General features: G+C 41.2%; 1 protein-coding gene across 8 annotated transcripts in view; it reads right to left on the reverse strand.

The window, feature by feature from the left end:
- Nucleotides 1-3,259: 3,259 nt before the first annotated feature.
- The window catches only part of LOC140501459 (transducin-like enhancer protein 1), a 111,876-nt gene continuing 97,709 nt past the window's right edge, over nt 3,260-17,426 (reverse strand). For all 8 annotated transcript variants that reach the window (XM_072605146.1, XM_072605122.1, XM_072605157.1 and 5 more), the window contains 6 exons: nt 17,030-17,279; nt 14,658-14,905; nt 7,280-7,427; nt 4,806-4,956; nt 4,029-4,105; nt 3,260-3,885 (listed from right to left, as the gene is read on the reverse strand). In XM_072605146.1, the coding sequence (XP_072461247.1) occupies nt 3,778-3,885; nt 4,029-4,105; nt 4,806-4,956; nt 7,280-7,427; nt 14,658-14,905; nt 17,030-17,279 (982 nt within the window). In that variant the 3' untranslated portion in view covers nt 3,260-3,777. The remainder of the gene's footprint in view (nt 3,886-4,028; nt 4,106-4,805; nt 4,957-7,279; nt 7,428-14,657; nt 14,906-17,029; nt 17,280-17,426) is intronic.

A 17,426-nucleotide genomic window follows, 5' to 3' on the forward strand; every position in this document is an offset into this window, starting at 1 on the left:
TATGTACATTGTGTTAAAAGTTTTCTTCAAGCTATGTGAATTTGTTTAAACTGGTTTATGATGAAAATGATCTCATAGATTTTCTGTTAATAACGATATTTCCCATTGACTTGTGGCAAAGAATTTGAAGGGAGGTATGAGGTTGGGTCTAATGAAATAAAATGACAATTTACGAACAAGTCGTATGGAAAGTCCGTTGACTTCTCTCATTTCTGGGTTGGTATTAGTTTGCATTCAGCATGCTCCTCACCTTACTTCCTATGAGCTATACCACCTACCTCAGCCATACATAAAGACAGTCATACCCTGGCCTGGATCTTGCCATCACACACAAATGCACTACCTCTGACTCAAGAAATCTGGAATCTCCTTACTTGACCGTAATTGCCTTTTCACCTCTCCTTTTGCCTTCCTTTTCAAAACACTACTCTTTGTCTATACTGATCTCCAATTCCTTAATTCCTCAATGCTCTCACAAGCCATTTCCCTGGTGCTAACCACTCTCTCCTTTTCCCCATCTTGACCCCTTGATAAATCTATTCATCTCTACACTGTCCTTCTCTCTCTTGCATCCCTACCTCTTTATATCACCAATTACACTTAAGTCTTAACCTTGGATCACTTCCACCATTTGCCACTTTGCCCTATACATGTACTGCTCAATAAAGATGGATAAAATCATGTAACTATTCTGAATTCACTATAAATTTCTGTTACATAACCTCAACTGGGCCCTCGCTGCTGTTAGGGCAATTCTATTATACTTCCCTTTTCAACTCACTAGCCCCCTCTGCACAGCTGCTCTTTCAAACCTTTTTCATCCCTTCTCAAACCGTATCGACTCCCTCTCCCTCCACTCTCTCAGCTGAGAACCTTTTTTCCTATTTTACAGAAAATACTGAGGCTATTTGCTGTGAATTCCCTCTTCTCTCTTCCTTATCTCCTATCATTCCGATATGGTCTGCCACTCTTTCCTTCATTCTTGTCGCACACAATGAGGTAGCCTTATTCTTTAACAAACCTAAACCCTATACATGTTCAATGATCCCACTCTAATCTGTCTTCTCCAACAGACTGCTCCATCATCTCCACTCTAGCCTGAAACCCACCCCCCCAACGTCTGCATTCATTCCCACTATTACCTTCTATGTATGTCTTCTGCTTTGTAATTAAACTCCCTCAAAAAGTTACCTGCCATACGATAGGTGTCTTCATCATTACACCAAAATTGTTCTCTCCAAAGTTAATAGTGATTTTAGTTGCCAAATCCAAATGGCCTTTTCTCAATCTTCATTCTCCTTGACCTCTCTGCCTCCTTTGACCTCGCTGACCATCCTCTCCTCCTTGATACTCTTTTTCTTTAAGATTCTCTTGGTTATCACCTTACCTGACTCTTCCTTCTGCCTCCTTTGTTGAGTCTTCCTTCAGATCAAGCCCTCTCCCTGTAGGTATCCTTCAGCATTCAGTCCTGGGCCTTCTTCTCTTCTCCATCTCCACTACCTTCACAGGGTGATCTCATCAGCTCCCATGGATTTAATGACCATGGCTAAGCTGATGGCTCTCAAAGCTACCTTTCTGGCTCCCAACCCTCCGACTTCCAGTTTCATGTTTCCAACTGCCATTCAGACATTTCAAACTAGAGGTCCTACAGTCATCTTAAACTCAATTCACTGTCTTTCTCCCTAAACCCCTCCTCCCTTCCCTATTACTGTAAAGGGTAACACCATCTTTCCAATTCTGGATCATAACTTAGGTGTTATCCTCAACTGCTAACTCTTTCTCAACACCTCCCCTCTTCCATATCTAATCTATGGCTAAGACTTGTCCATTTCATCTTTGCAACATCTCTTGGATACCCTCCACTTTTTCTTCTTTGACACTGCTACCTCTCTAACATCGGCCCTCATCACCTTATGCCTGGACCACTGCAGTAGCCTGTTAGACCTGCTTACCTTGTCTCTTCACATTCCAATTTATCTTGTATTCAGCCACTAAAGTAATTTTGCTAAAGTACAAATCTGATCATGTCACACTGCGCCACCCTTAAAAAACTCCAGTGGCTCCCTCTCTTTAGAAACAAAGCAAAAATCTATTTGGCATTCAAGTTCTTCAAAACTTAGCCCTCTCCTACCTTTCCATTCTTCTTATATCTTACACTCCCCTCCCTCCACAAATACTCTATGATCTACTGACACAGGCCTTCTGGTTGCCCCACAAACAAGACACTCTATCCCTCAACTCTAGGCATTTTCTCTGGCTGATGCCCATCCACAGAAAGATTTCCCTTCTCAACTCTATGTACTAACTTCTCTGTATCTTTAAGTCTCAACTAAAATCCAACTTTTTACAGGAAGCCTTCCCTAACCTTTCCTCTTTGCAGAGCCTTCATTCTGCTAGCTATTTCCTATTTATCCTGTATAGAGCTTCCTTTGTCTATACTTGTCTGCATCTTGTCACCCCAGTTAGATGGCGAGTTCCTAGAGGGTAGAGATTATTTTTTATCTCATTTTGTACCTGCAGTGTTTAGTATGATGCCTGGCAGGCAGTAGGCACTTATTCAATGTTGAGTGATTGACGGCCCCGTAACAACACATTCAGGACTTGGAATTTTGTCAGGAACGTGTAGATTGCCACCCACCTCTTTATACCATAGGGTGTGAGAGTTACCTGAACCTCAGAGAGGTTAAGGGATTTTCTCATGATCACACAGGTAAGTCAATATCCAAGGTGAGACTTGAACCCTGAATTCCCTGACTCCTACATACACTGGATGTTTAGAAAGATGAAGTGATCTTTTGATAGGTCACACAGTTATTAAACAAGAGTAAGTACTCAGATCTTCTGACTCTTAAGGTTAGCGCTCTTTCTATTATACTGCACTTGCCTTCAAGGTTCTGACCTCTGCATTCTGGCTGTGAGACTATAGTAGGGAGAATTAACTCAGATGAAACAACTCCAGCTTCTCAAAGGCTTCTTCCCTGTCTCCCCACCCTCCACCCTCCATCCCTGGCAAATTGCCATTTGAAGCTTTGACACAGTTCACAGTCTACAGCAGAGACGCATCTCTACCTGTTAACCTCTGTACCTGGCTACACAAGTACAACATGAGAGTTCAAACACAAATTCATTAAACATAACAAAAAAGTTCATTTTAAAGTTTCTGTACATATATTTTGGATTTGCTTATAAAACCCATATTAATGCCTCCACCCCATCCCCAACACCCTGACAAACACTAATAAAGAAGGGGGAAAAACACTTGTTGGTACTAAAGCCTTTACTGTAATAAACCAAATATATTTACAATTTATACAAATGTTTAACCTTCAACAAAAATACAAAAACCATATCACAAGATGCAAAACCAGGGAACAAGTTCATTGGAGACACCACTGCTCTACATAGGACAGAATGCAAGTTGAACTGCAAAGAACAGAAAGGTAATCTCACATATTCAGGCAATGAGAGCAATCTGTAGGAGGTCACAGAGAAAGAAAAGAAAAGGCTCCAACATTCTTCAACAGACTCAGTCTCTGAATCTAAGACCTTGGCGAGCTGTCCATTCATTTTTGCCTCCATGCTTCCTTGGTCTAGGCAGGTGACCTTTATGTAGGGTTGCTGGATGATGCCTCCTTTTTGTAGACTCCGAGCAGTTTCATGAAAAGGTTTGGAAACATCAGATTTCTTTTTGTTCCTTAAGTGACAACCTTTCTACTTCTACAAATTCAAAACATTTTGGCCCGGTTCAACTCTAAAAGTTAAAACCACATCATGTTTTCAGTAGATTACTTCATAGACTGTAGCTTTCTTGTCTCCAGAGCCAGTGACTATGTATTTATCATCCACAGAGATGTCACAGCTAAGCACTGATGAGGACTCTTTGGACTAGAAAAACAAAAAAGGGACATATTACTGAGAGAAGTGATAAAAAAGAGATCACATTCACTTCTAGTTTCACATAACGGGAGGGCTACAGATATTGTGGCTAAGGTACATTTCCATAACTATTTCTAGGAAGGAGCTCCTACCTGGAATATACTGGCTCCATACGGGGTCCTCCAGGCATTAAGGAGGTTATCTTTTCCAGTACTCACAAACCATTTACCTATAAGTAGAAAGGGGTACATTGAAAGTTTTAACAAGAAAGAAACAGAAAAATTCCCAAACCCACCCCAAGACAGCTATGCTGGATTTACCTAACCTCATGCACATCTTCTTTAATATTTGGCTGTTAACAGCTGAACAGGAAACTCCCTGGTGAGGGAGAAGGGAAATTTAAGGATGAATATGAGAGCCTATGAACCTAGGTAGATACTGATGCTCTCAATTAAAACAGTAAAGGCTAAAAGAAGGACAAATTTATGAAGAAAATGGATGACTTTCTGATACGCTGAAGCTGAACCACAGATAGGGCAGCTGGTTGGAGGTGTGGGACCAGAATTCATTTAAGAGATAAGGGTTGGATATACAGACAGAGATACCATAATATAATGTAAATTTCTACCATTCCTAATGTATGTTTTGTAGAAAAAGTGGCAACGGGGAAAGGGTAAAATTTTTCCTTAAAGAATACTAAATCTCCATGAAGGCAACTCCACAGTCTGGGTAACTTTTCTCATTAATCACAAGAATTGAAGCAGACACCCATTAGTAGTTTCTGAGGGCATTAGGAACAAAATGGAAAAAGTATTATTATTACATCCAGCTGTTTAACTCAAGAACGGCGTTTGTTCTGACGTGAGCCTCAGTTAGTCTGGTTTGTTTTTTTTACTTTGTCCTAAGGATTTGTTTTCTCCTGTACTCACCACAGTAAGCAAACTTTAGTGACAGAACACAGCTCTCGTGAAGATGCAACTGGTACTTGTCTGGTTTATTGACATGTAACACCTCCACGTTGCTGCTCTCCATGCCCACTGCCAGCCACTCCCCCGTTGGGCAATATCCAAGAGAAAAGATCTACAGAGAGTCAACAAGCTGATTAATTCTTCTGCATAAAAAGCTTGAAAGGGAAGAGGATGAATGGTACTAGGATAAAGTTATATTGAGATTTCTTTCTCTCTCTCTACCAGATATGGATGGGAAAAACTCATTTCATAATATGTAAAACATAAAATGTGTTCATTATCATAGTGCTTGACTTCCTGCAGAAATGCCTTATAAGCAGAGTAAGACAGAAAAAAGCAGAGGAAATTAAATAAGGAGTAGTCTGTATTTTTCCTTCTCTCATAAAAAAGTAGAGATCTGGGAGAACTAAGTTTCATTCAAAGACTCCATCCCCTAAAGAGAGCTGAAAAAGTTTTAAACATTTTTTTCAAGGCTTTTCTAAAGGCAACAAACATGAGAGTGAGATGAACAAAGAAAGGTACACAGAACACGTTTTTTATGTATGTTCCTAAACTAAAAGAAAGCAAATTCAGATGAGTCAAGGGTGCTAAAATTTTTTATGGAAAATTTGTTTTCCATTTCCCCTCTCCCACCTTCAAAGAAAAGGAAAAATCCTGATGTGAAAAATTTTATGCATATTTTACTTCCTATTTTCATCACATCTTCAGAGAAAACCAAAAGTCCTGGTTATATTCCCCCCATGACTTCAAAATTTCTGGGAAGATTACATCATGATCCCCTCAAAGATTTGATAAAGCTGTTCCCTATTCCTTTTATTGAGGGAAGTCATGGAGAAACCATTAAAACCAGCTGCTTCCAGTAACTGAAGAACCCCATGATGATCATTCAGGGTCTTTGAAAAAAAGACTGTTAACAACCCATGGCCTCATTTTTTGTTACTTCACTGTTGCTGTTTTTTGGTTTTGTCAATCTGGAGATCTGCCGTGGGCAGGAAACTTTTCTTCCTCTTGCTGGCTCTGCACAATTTCTGTCCTTGGCCCTGCAGTCTTTCTCACTTGGCTGAAGTCTTCCTGCCTCATTGTTCACGGTGACCCTCAAGCCTACATCCATGACAATTAGAAAGTATTGACTCCAGAGTTTAGCAAAACCAAACTATTACTTTTCTGCATGTGCCATGGAATGTTCTCCCTGATGTGGCACTAACTCATACACTACTTGGGCAAAGGAGACAAATGGAGGTGGATAAAGATGGAAGTGGCCCCTCAGGGGAACTGCACGTGTAGGACTGACAATCAGGCCCAGACCATAAAGGACAACCAGCCCAGAACCAGGAATCTCTGGTCAATTTTGATAATGCCAAAGGTATGGCAACAGAAGAGAACACACACTGGATTCTGTACTTTAGGTCTGGCCAAGACTTGAAGACCTGGGGGAGTGTTTATGACACTGGTCCATGCTGGGAGAACTTTCCCATCACTCAGATGAGAACTTGAAAGTTCACTCAAGGACAATTCGTCTGGGACCCTCTAGGACTTGGGAGAAGAAACCTAGGACTCATACCAAGAATGGGAGCTTGCCTGAGTTGGATGGGATAGTCTCTGGGCATTGCGTTTCTTCTCCTACCTTTGCCCTAGCCAATGTGGTCTTAAGAACTTGCAGGATATTAGTTAGAGGATGGTAGAGAGTGATATTGTGCCACTACTTTCTAAATCAAAGGACTGTCAACCAGTTTTGCCATTCAAAGCCATTAGGAGTAGCAGGAGTGGCCTGATCCCTAGCCTGAAGATTCAATCTTCTCATTTTTCCAAGTATCGGTTTAGATTTAGACATATCTCCACACCACTCTCACCATGGGAGATATTCACTATTTAGATCATTTTCAAAATATCCCAAAGCTCTGAAGTTTCCACTTCTTACATTTCCTTTCAAAACTCCACTTATCTAATCAGTGACAAATACATTTTAAGGGACAAGTAACAGAACCAGGATCCCCTGCGATTGCTCTGCATTGCTTATCCTCCTGGATGAAAGCAAAACGAGTTCTAGGCTGCTGTGATTATTTTTCTCTCCAATGAGAACAGTGTTGCATATTTTCCTACCACTATTTATATATTAATCAAATAATCATCTTTTGACCTACCTTAAAATAGTGAGCATATGTACAACAGACTTTCAAATACTCCTTAAAGAAAACAGTGTATTCTTTACTACTCAAATTCCTTGAATGAAATTATGCATAAACAGAACAGAGTAGACCAGTTCAGCTTATGCTTCATGAGCCTTGGCCTATGGTACTCTGAAAACTGTGGGTGTTTCTACTTCTTTAAGAAAAAAAAAAAAAAAACAACTCACAACCTAGCCACTCCTTGGTCTGGGCCTCCACTGGTCTGGAAGAAACCAACATGCATATTCAAAGGGAGGAAAGACTCATCACCTGGGACGTGAAGTCATGCTGCTGTAACTGCCGCCCTTCCCGCAGGTCCCAGGACCTGACCGTGTTGTCCAAACCTCCCGTCCAGAGCTTGGTGCCATCGTTCGAAATGTCAATACAGCTGGCTCCGTCTGTGTGGCCCTGGAATTGCCTGATAAAACAAACCCGATTGAATAATGATTTCCTGCCAGAGCTCAAGGTAAACACTGTTGTGTTGTTAGTTTTGGACTCTGTAGGCATGTGTCATCTCTTCTGTGTCTGCTGATGTGTAAGATGAAACTACCCTTCCCTTGGGGAGGATATGAAATTGCACCTGCAAAATGGTTTCTGTGATGCACGCAGTAAGGAAATGGAACTCTTTCAGCTAACTAAACAAGAGAAGTTAAACAGTTCCTTATTAGCTTTCCCCAAAAAATATTCTTTCAGAAGTTCCAACTCCTCTCATACCTGTAATCTTTTTTTTTAAAGGGCAACATGCACAATCCCAATTTCATCCTCAAATGCACACGATGTTAAAGGACAAGACCTGCTTAATAATATGGATGAGATTCGCCATCTCCTGCCATCCCCCATGGCAGTCTGTGAAATGTCACATTCAATATACAGAAGGTTTAGCAACATTACCAGGACAGGATCCAGAAAACCAAAATCCCATTACCATGACTGAGTCAACAAAAGGATGCCCTTTGTGCCAGTAGGTTATGAGCTCACATATTTACTCAACTCTGTTTTCAATGTTAGAGCTTTGCATGAGGAAATCCTCAATCCTAGTAACAAAGGGTCATTCCAAATTCTACCCAGTCCTCTTGACCTCAAGCTTGGCAAAAGAGAGTCAAAAGCCAATTGCTGATAAAAATGGAAGGAATCTTAGCAAGCTATTACTTTAAGGTGGGGCACCAACGTGGTATTCTCAAAGGAATCACACAGAGGCTCACAGGAGCACCTACCATGCATAAAGTACTACGGCAGGCACACCAGAGCTCACTGAAATTAGGTGTAAATCTACCTCTTACCTTTTACATTCAAAATTTTTTATTCATATTTTCAAATTCTCTTCCTCCACCTCCTCCCCATCACACTGAGAAGGCAAGCAAGAGGGTACGAGGGAACCCATTATACCCATGGATAGTAGCCCCTACATTTTAAAAAAAATCATGCTTATTATTTCATTGGTATAAGCAACTCTCAACGAGAAAATTCTCTCAAAATCACACAGATTGCTACCTGTTTAGCAACTTATAACCCTGAAGACTTGTCTCATTTATTGAGAGGTTTGCCTAGTGTCACAGAGGTGGTGACGGAAGCAGGTTGTGGATGAAGATCTGATTTGAAATCTAGTACTGCTTGCATTGTGCCAGTCTCTATCTGCTATAACTCCCTTTGTATACAACAGAAGCCTAACTTGTATTGACTGATGATGCCAGGGTACTAGTGAAGTAGGCCTTATAATTACAATATAGAAGATGACCTCCAAATCTCTTTTGATTCTAAGCACTAAAGAATCAGAGAGCCCTGAAGGGACCTAAGTGGCCACGTGTCCAACCCATACAAGAAATGAATCTTTACTGTAACATACGCAACAATCTTTGCTTGAAGACTTCCAAAGAGGGAAATGAGGGAACCAACTACCTCTCAAGGAAGCCCATTCCACCTTTAAACAACTCTAGTGCTTCCAAACTTCAAAAAAGATGAAGACAAATGGAAAGTAAGCTAATTTTTGTTTTTTAAAATTGTAGTGGCTTCAGTACTACAAAAATCTATGCCTTTCACTGGGGTGTAGATTCTCTTTCCCTTTTAATAAAAGCAGCCAACTCATCCACGTTTTAGTAGAACTTTTTGTGTGGTGCTCTGGCTGACCAATTCAACATCTAGGGTCAACCTGGTAATAAGCCTTTCCAAACGTGGCAAGGCTGGTCTTTGGAGAGCAGGCAAAATTTGTCAGCTGGGTCATGCTAAAAGTCTTTCTCCCTCAGTGACTAATGCCTAGAGCTTATGGTCTACTGGCATAGCTTTCAAGATCCCAAAGTCATCTCCAGATAATGATGATGAGGCATCAAAGGAAGACTTTTATGGAAGTGGCTTTGACATTGAACTTATAAGGCAAACATAAAGAGAGGATGGAAAGCATATTATTATACTCTATGTAATATGGAGAAAGGTTTGGACTCTGCTTTTCAAAGCCCTTGAGAACAGGCTCACCTGGATCATGTCACTTGCTAGATCACCCCTATTCTCATCATTACCAACCTGAACTTGTCTAAGACTTACTAAGAATCATACTCTAAGACCTGAAGCAGAGCAGTGGATTTCAGTAGACCTAGCATCAGGAAGACCTGAGATCAAATCCAGCTTCAGAAACTTACTAGCTATGTAACTCTGGGCAAGTCAATCACAGTCTGCCTCAGTTTCTTCATCTGTAAACTGGAAATAAATAGCAGTGCCTCCTTCCCAGGGTTACTGTGAGGATCGAATGAGATTCTGTAAACATATAAAGTGCTTGGCAAACCTTTAAAGAGCTACAATAAATGCTTGTTATCATCATTCAAATCTTCAAATCTTGCCATCTTCATAAAAGTGGGACTTCTTTACTTTACTAAAACATGCACATTCTTTGACTTAACCTTTAGTTACCACCCTACTAAAAGTATTTCATTATACATTTGCCAGTAAAAAGCTTTAGTATTTGTTCCAAAGGTGTGGTGTTGGGTTTTTTTGGTTTTTTTGGCTTATAGCTACCTAAGCCTATTTAGGAGTTTTTACCTGTGAAAAACACTTTTTAGAAGAAAGAGCCCATATTTACGGTATATATAGTATCTAAAGAAATACCACAGTCAGCCCAGAAACTAAATCTGTGATTATATGAAAACATGTCTATACTGATAAAAGTCATGCAAATTCTATCTTGTTTTACAAATGGTAAAACCTAAGCAAGGAGAGATCCATAATATCAATTTCTTGTGGCTCCATTCACCCATCTATCCATGCAAGCATCCACAGTAATTACCGAGTGCCTATAATGGACAGGGAACTGTTTGCTTTAAAAGCTGAAGTAGTATCATCAGGTCTCATTTGCTTGCCCTGTAAATCAGTAAAATTAAAAAAAATTCTACTGCCATGTCAACACCCATGAATAAGAAGAGGTTCTGCCTCCATGACATTTACCCCATTTCTAAAGATGGGGCCTGAAAATAAAACGGGGTGTCAGAGTTTTTCCTACTCTCGGGTACATATACTTAAATACATGAGAGATGGTAAACTCCAAAAGGATAGTAGGCATCAAAGAAGCATCGCAAGCAAACGTAACATCTCTTAGATATCTCAATCCCATTCTTAACATTTAATTGATTTAAAAATGAAGCCACACTTTAACAGATTAGGTGCCAGTTATTGTCATGAATAAAGAGCAGGGAAGCCACGATGAGGAAGAACAAAAAATCACTCCTTACAGAGCGGAACAAGTAGAAAGGTCAAGAGGAGAATATACAGAAAGGACCTTAGACAACACGACTCTGCTAGACATAATGGGATTATTGTGTAGGTTTTACTGAGGACCTGAAAACACCAATACTTAAAAAAAAAAAAAAAACAAACATGCTTCAAGGCCATGTTCTTCCAGTAATTCTGGACAATTTATAACATCGTTTCTGATCAGGTAGCTTCTCATGTTTGCCATCAACAACTCCAGCACAAGCACACGCTCCAATGATGCCCTCTCATAACCCATGCTCATCCTTCCTCAGGCAAAACACAAATACTAGAAAATTGGGGTGAAGATGGTTAAAGAGAAACCGTAAGGGGGCGGAGCCAAGATGGCAGAGTAGAAAGACGCACATACACATAGCTCCGAACCCACAATCCACAGAACGGCTAGAGGGGACCAACTCACGGTGAATTCTGCACCCAGAGGCCACGGAATATTGGAGCGAGGGAGATTTCTATTCCGGAGAGACCTGCAAACCTCTCGCAGGGGGTCCTTCGCGCTGCGGACTGGGCGCCGGGACTGGGAGCAGAGGGCAGCGCTGCAGCAGCCGCGACACCGTGAGGAAAAGATCCAAGAGGGCTACGGGGACAGGATCTCCAGCGGCCACGCGGGTCCCTCCACCCACAGAGGGACCTGCAAACCTCTCGCAAAAGGTCTGTCGAGCTGCAGACGCGGAGCCCAGCCCAGACCTGCGGCGGCCATGGCTCCAAGAGGTACAGATCCGAGCAGGCTTCAGGGATGGGATCTCCAGCGGCGGCACAAGCCCCTCCACCCACAGGTGACGGGGGTCGGTGAGAGAGTCTCTTTGGCAGGTCGAGACGGGAGTGGGGTGCCCCCATGGCTCGGGCCCCCCCGGGAGATAGAAGCTGAGAGGTGGCTGCAGACAGGGGCTCCCCAAGTGGGCGGGAGCCTGGATCCATTGTGGAAGGTCTGTACATAAACCCCCTGAGGGAACTGAGCCTGAGAGGTGCCCAGACCTGACCACCTGAACTTAATTCTCACACTGAATAGCAGCCCTGCCCCCGCCAAAAGCCCTAAGGCGAGAAGCAGCATTTGAATCTCAGTCCCCAAATGCTGGCTGGGAGGACCAGGAGGCGAGGTGGGTGTGAGGAGAATATTCAGAGGTCAAGTCACTGGCTGGGGAGAGTGCCCAGAAAAGGGAAAAGAAATAAAACTATTGAAGGCTACTTTCTTGGAGAACAAACATTTCCTCCCTTCCTTTCTGATGAGGAAGAACAATGCTTACCATCAGGCAAAGACACAGAAATCATGGATTCTGTGTCCCAGCCCACCCAATGGGCTTCAGGCCATGGAAGAGCTCAAAAAGAATTTTGAAAATCAAGTTAGGGAGGTAGAGGAAAAACTGGGAAGAGAAATGAGAGGGATGAAAGAGAAGCATGAAAAGCAGATCAGCTCCCTGCTAAAGGAGAACCAAAAAAATGTTGAAGAAATTAACACCTTGAAAACTAGCCTAACTCAATTGGCAAAAGAGGTTCAAAAAGCCAATGAGGAGAAGAATGCTTTCAAAAGCAGAATTAGCCAAATGGAAAAGGAGATTCAAAAGCTCACTGAAGAAAATAGTTCTTTCAAAACTAGAATGGCACAGATGGACGCTAAGGACTTTGTGAGAATGACAGATATCACAGAACATAGCGTGCAGATTCGAAAAATGGAAGATAATGTGAAATATCTTATTGGAAAAACAACTGACCTGGAAAATAGATTCAGGAGAGACAATGTAAAAATTCTGGGACTACCTGAAAACCATGATCAAAAGAAGAGACTAGACATCATCTTCCATGAAATTATCAAGGAAAACTGCCCTGAGATTCTAGAACCAGAGGGCAAAATAAATATTCAAGGAATCCACAGAACACCGCATGAAAGAGATCCAAAAAGAGAAACTCCTAGGAACATTGTGGCCAAATTCCAGAATTCCCAGGTGAAAGAGAAAATATTGCAAGCAGATAGAAAGAAACAATTCAAGTATTGTGGAAATACAATCAGGATAACACAAGATCTAGCAGCCTCTACATTAAGGGGTCGAAGGGAATGGAATAGGATATTCCAGAAGTCAAAGGAACTAGGACTAAAACCAAGAATCATCTACCCAGCAAAACTGAGTATAATACTTCAGGAGAAAAAATGGTCTTTCAATGAAATAGAGGATTTTCAAATTTTCTTGATGAAAAGACCAGAGCTGAAAAGAAAATTTGACTTTCAAACACAAGAATGAAGAGAACCATGAAAAGGTGAACAGCAAAGAGAAGTCATTAGGGACTTACTAAAGTTGAACTGTTTACATTCCTACATGGAAAGACAATATTTGTAACTCTTGAAACATTTCAGTATCTGGGTACTGGGTGGGAGTACACACACACACATGCACACACGCACACGTACATAGAGACAGAGTGCACAGAGTGAATTGAAGAGGATGGGATCATATCTTAAAAAAAAAAATGAAATCAAGCAGTGAGAGAGAAATATTGGGAGGAGAAAGGGAGAAATTGAATGGGGCAAACTATCTCTCATAAAAGAGGCAAGCATAAGACTTATTAGTGGAGGGATAAAGAGGGGAGGAGAGAGAAAAACATGAAGTCTACTCTCATCACATTCCACTAAAGGAAAGAATAAAATGCACACTCATTTTGATAGGAAAACCTATCTCACAATACAGGAGAGTGGGGGACAAGGGCACAAGCAGGGTGGGGAGGAGGATAGAGGGGATGGCATGGGGAGGAGAATGCAATCCGAGGTCGACACTCATGGGGAGGGAAAGGATCATAAGAGAATAGAATGGGGGACAGGATAGGATAGAGGGAAATATAGTTAGTCCTATACAACACAACTAGTATGGAAATCATTTGCAAAACTACACAGATTTGGCCTATATTGAATTGCTTGTCTTCCAAAGGGAAGGGGTGGAGAGGGAGGGAGCTAAAGAAGTTGGAACTCAAAGTGTTAGGATCAACTGTAATGTTCTTACCATTAGGAAATAAGAAATACAGGTTAAGGGGTAAAGAAAGCTATCTGGCCCTACAGGACAAAAGAGAAGATGGAGACAAGGGCAGAGAGGGAGGATAGAAGAGAGAGCAGATTGGTCACAGGGGCAATTAGAATGCTTCGGTTTGGGGGGGGGAGGGGATAAAAGGGGAGAAAATTTGTAACCCAAAATTTTGTGAAAATAAATGTTAAAAGTTAAATAAAAAAAAAAAAAAGAGAAACCATAAAAAATTCAGGGCAGGAGCCATGGTGACAGGCTCATAAAGGTTTATGGCACACATTCTTCATCTTTTTTGGGTCCTGGGTACCCCTGGCAGTCTAGTGAAGTCTATGGATCCTTCTCATAATCATGTTTTAAGGTAAAAAATACAGAGGAAGCCAAATACATGTTGAAATACAGTTACAAAAAAACCAAACCAAAACAAGAACCCTTGGTCTAGAAAGTACTGGTTGTTACCCATGAAATCCTACCATCTCTGTGTTTTACACTGACTCCACCCATCACATACCTCCTGGAATACTCTCTCCTCACTGCTTATCTCTTAGGATCCCTGGGTTCCTGTAAGACCTAAAACGCCACCTCCTGCAGGCAGCCTTCCCCAGTTCAGACACGGCTTAGACTTCAGCTAGACTTAAGTTTGCTTGTCCTTCACCCTGTACGTATGTTCTGCATCCACCTGTTTATGTCCATGTCTCCCTCATTAGAATATAGGCTCCTTGAGGGGACGGATTATTTTTGCCTTTTCTTTATATCTCCAGAGTTTGAATGTCTACCATACAGTAGGAACTTAATAAATGCTGGTTGACTGACTGATAACTGGATCAGGAGCATTTGCATTACCTACACAAACAGTGCCTCTTCTGAAATTCCTTCTTCCGGGGCCAGTGACCTACCTGACCAAAGTCTGGTTGTGTAGATCCCACACTGCGATGTTCCCGTCGCTGCAGCAGGAAAAGCAGACCTTGGAATCAGGGCTGATCGCCAGGGCGTAGCAGGCAGGAGCCGAGGATGTCAGCTCAGCTTTGATGCGTGGGGTCGGAGCTGCCAGGTCCCAAATGGATAACGTACTAGCTTCTCCACCTACTATAAGGGTGCAGCCATCAGGTAGCAATTTACAGGAACGGATGTAGTTATCTCTGTTCTGTGACATAAACACAGCTCAATTACTTCGATGCACGACCCAAGAAATAATACTATCTTTCCTAACACTACTTTGGTTTCAGGCTTCAAATTTGGGATGTCTCAGGTACCAAAGCAGTGTTAAAAATAGAACATTCAAGTCCTAACTTCTCTGCGGTGTCATCAAAAGCCATCACAAACCAGCCTTAAAATGTAGATGGAATAGCTTTCGCTTCCCTGCTCTGTCCATTTTTTTTTAATGCAGTAGATAGGGCCATATTAGACTCACTTTCCTACAAGTAAACATAAGGTTGCATGTTTCTTTCTCTTGAGAAGAAATAACTCTTTTCCCTTTGGCAACCTGTTCAAAGCTGGTTTATAAATCCTTTGCCTCCTTATACCCCATGAATTACCACTGGAATAATGAAGAAATGATACAGATTTTTTTCATTGCTCACAGCTTTCCAACCTGTTTCCTAAGATGTGTATTGTTTCCTACCTCAGGTAACTTTTTACTAAGGAAATTTCCCATGGGTCTGTCCCTAGAAGAAAACATATCCATTAAGTACTAGGTCTCCCACCTGAAAGGCAAAAAGTAAGACGATGGGAAAATTCTCATCTTTTCTACTCTCAAAATCAGAGAGATATTATCACGTATACTGAAAAAACAAAATACAACAAAACTAGGTGACTCAGATTGACAAGAGGACGAAAGGGCTTTCACTGCACTTTAAATTTTTCCATCCAGCCACTAAATCTAAAATAAATTCATGTTGTTTTTTTTTTTTTTTTGAAGTAATAGTACAGATTTATTCTGGATTTTTTCAGTGATTAAGAACAGTTGCTGTCAACCATGGAAACTTTAGCTAAGTGACTTTGTCAACATTTAAATTAATTCTACTTTACATAGCCCCAAATACCACACACAGCGTGGGTTTTTAGTTTGGGATCTGAATTCTGTCCAGGAAAACTGAAAAATTTTATGAAATGATCTGGTGAAAAATGACAAGAATTCCTGTGGTTAAAATGGTAAGATAGCCAATGTCCCTAAAAAACAAACAAACCAAAAAACCTCTTGTTTGGATTCCTGGCAACTTCTTGAATTCACATTCCCTAGAAGGCAGTGTGTAACTCACAGGGACTTATCTAGGACAGGAAAGTGAGTGCAGGAATCACCAAGACAGAGCAGGTCCCTTGGAGCTTGTCTAAGGCAAATGATACGTAGTCTATAACCTAAGAATTACAGCTCCAGTACAGAGCATATTCTATCACTTTTCTGCACATGATCTTTACAAAACGATGGTCCTGTGCTTAGAGATAAGCTTACTAAGTTTTATACTTTAAAAAAAAATCACAATTTTAAACTTTTTTTAAAAAAATGCCATTTTTGTACAGTCATTTTCCATTGTAAACTCCTGTCCCATGAAGGCTCCTTTGTAACAAAGAAAATAAGTCAAGAAAAACCAATTAACACATGACTTCAACAGAAAGCACATATAATGTTCCCTACTTGTGGTCCACCACATCTCTACTAGAAGGCAGGAGACATTTCATCACCTCTCCTGTGGAACTCATATTTTTGCCCTGCTTTCTTAAATGAGACACTTTAACGAGTCTTTATGAGTGTATCTATTATTCTTTAACGGAGACAATTAAGAGTTTTTATAATTAGTACCTATTGGTGTCTCCTGATCAGAAGACTGATGAATAACTGCTGATGTACCCTTGAAGTCTCTAAAAGATGTCAATTTTTCAGAATGCTTTTTATGCTATTTTGCTGTCCAACTTTTATGCAAAAGTTAAACAAAAACAAAAGTAAAAATGAATGAAAAGAATTCCCAGCGCACTTTTAGCTATGCTCCAATCAATAAATGGAAAACTCTCTTACAATTGGAATCCAAATAAATATGAACTCTTGTGGGGAGGGGTCATAGCAGCAGTGGGATGGGATTACATCAACCACAGTAGTCATAAATGAAGCCTTTAAATCTAAGGAGGGGGAAAAGTCAAGCTAAATACTAAGCACAGGAAGCAGAACTGGCCTCTATTTCCTTATAATATGAATAAAACCAAAGCCAGGACAGCTATTTCCTTATTGAGTCTCCAAGGAGAAATTACCCTTGTGCATAAGTTCCTGCTCACTTACCAGACAGTCCAGCTGAGAGACTGGACTCTTATTACCAGGCTGGCTGATGTCCCAGACTTTGACGCATCCCTTCCCACCAGTGTACACGTGTCTCGTGGGGTTGCTGATCGTAACTGCACACACGACTTCTCCATGATTAAGGGTGTTGATCTGACGAGCATGTCGAGGGATTCCAGGCCCAATGAGGGCATCGGGGGGGAAAGGGACGGGCTGCATCTGACCATCTGCAGTAACGTGAAAGGAGTATGCGCTTTTGGGGAGGGATAGGTAGGGGAGAAGAGGAGGTATTGGGTGAAAGGAACATAAGAGAGAAGAGAGAAAAAAATTCATCATAAAGAAATCTGTCACAAAGTCAGACAACTAACTTGGGAAAGGCATAAAGCCACTGAATGGGCCC

Source organism: Notamacropus eugenii, chromosome 1 (assembly GCF_028372415.1).
Source record: "Notamacropus eugenii isolate mMacEug1 chromosome 1, mMacEug1.pri_v2, whole genome shotgun sequence".
Classification (NCBI taxonomy): domain Eukaryota; kingdom Metazoa; phylum Chordata; class Mammalia; order Diprotodontia; family Macropodidae; genus Notamacropus; species Notamacropus eugenii.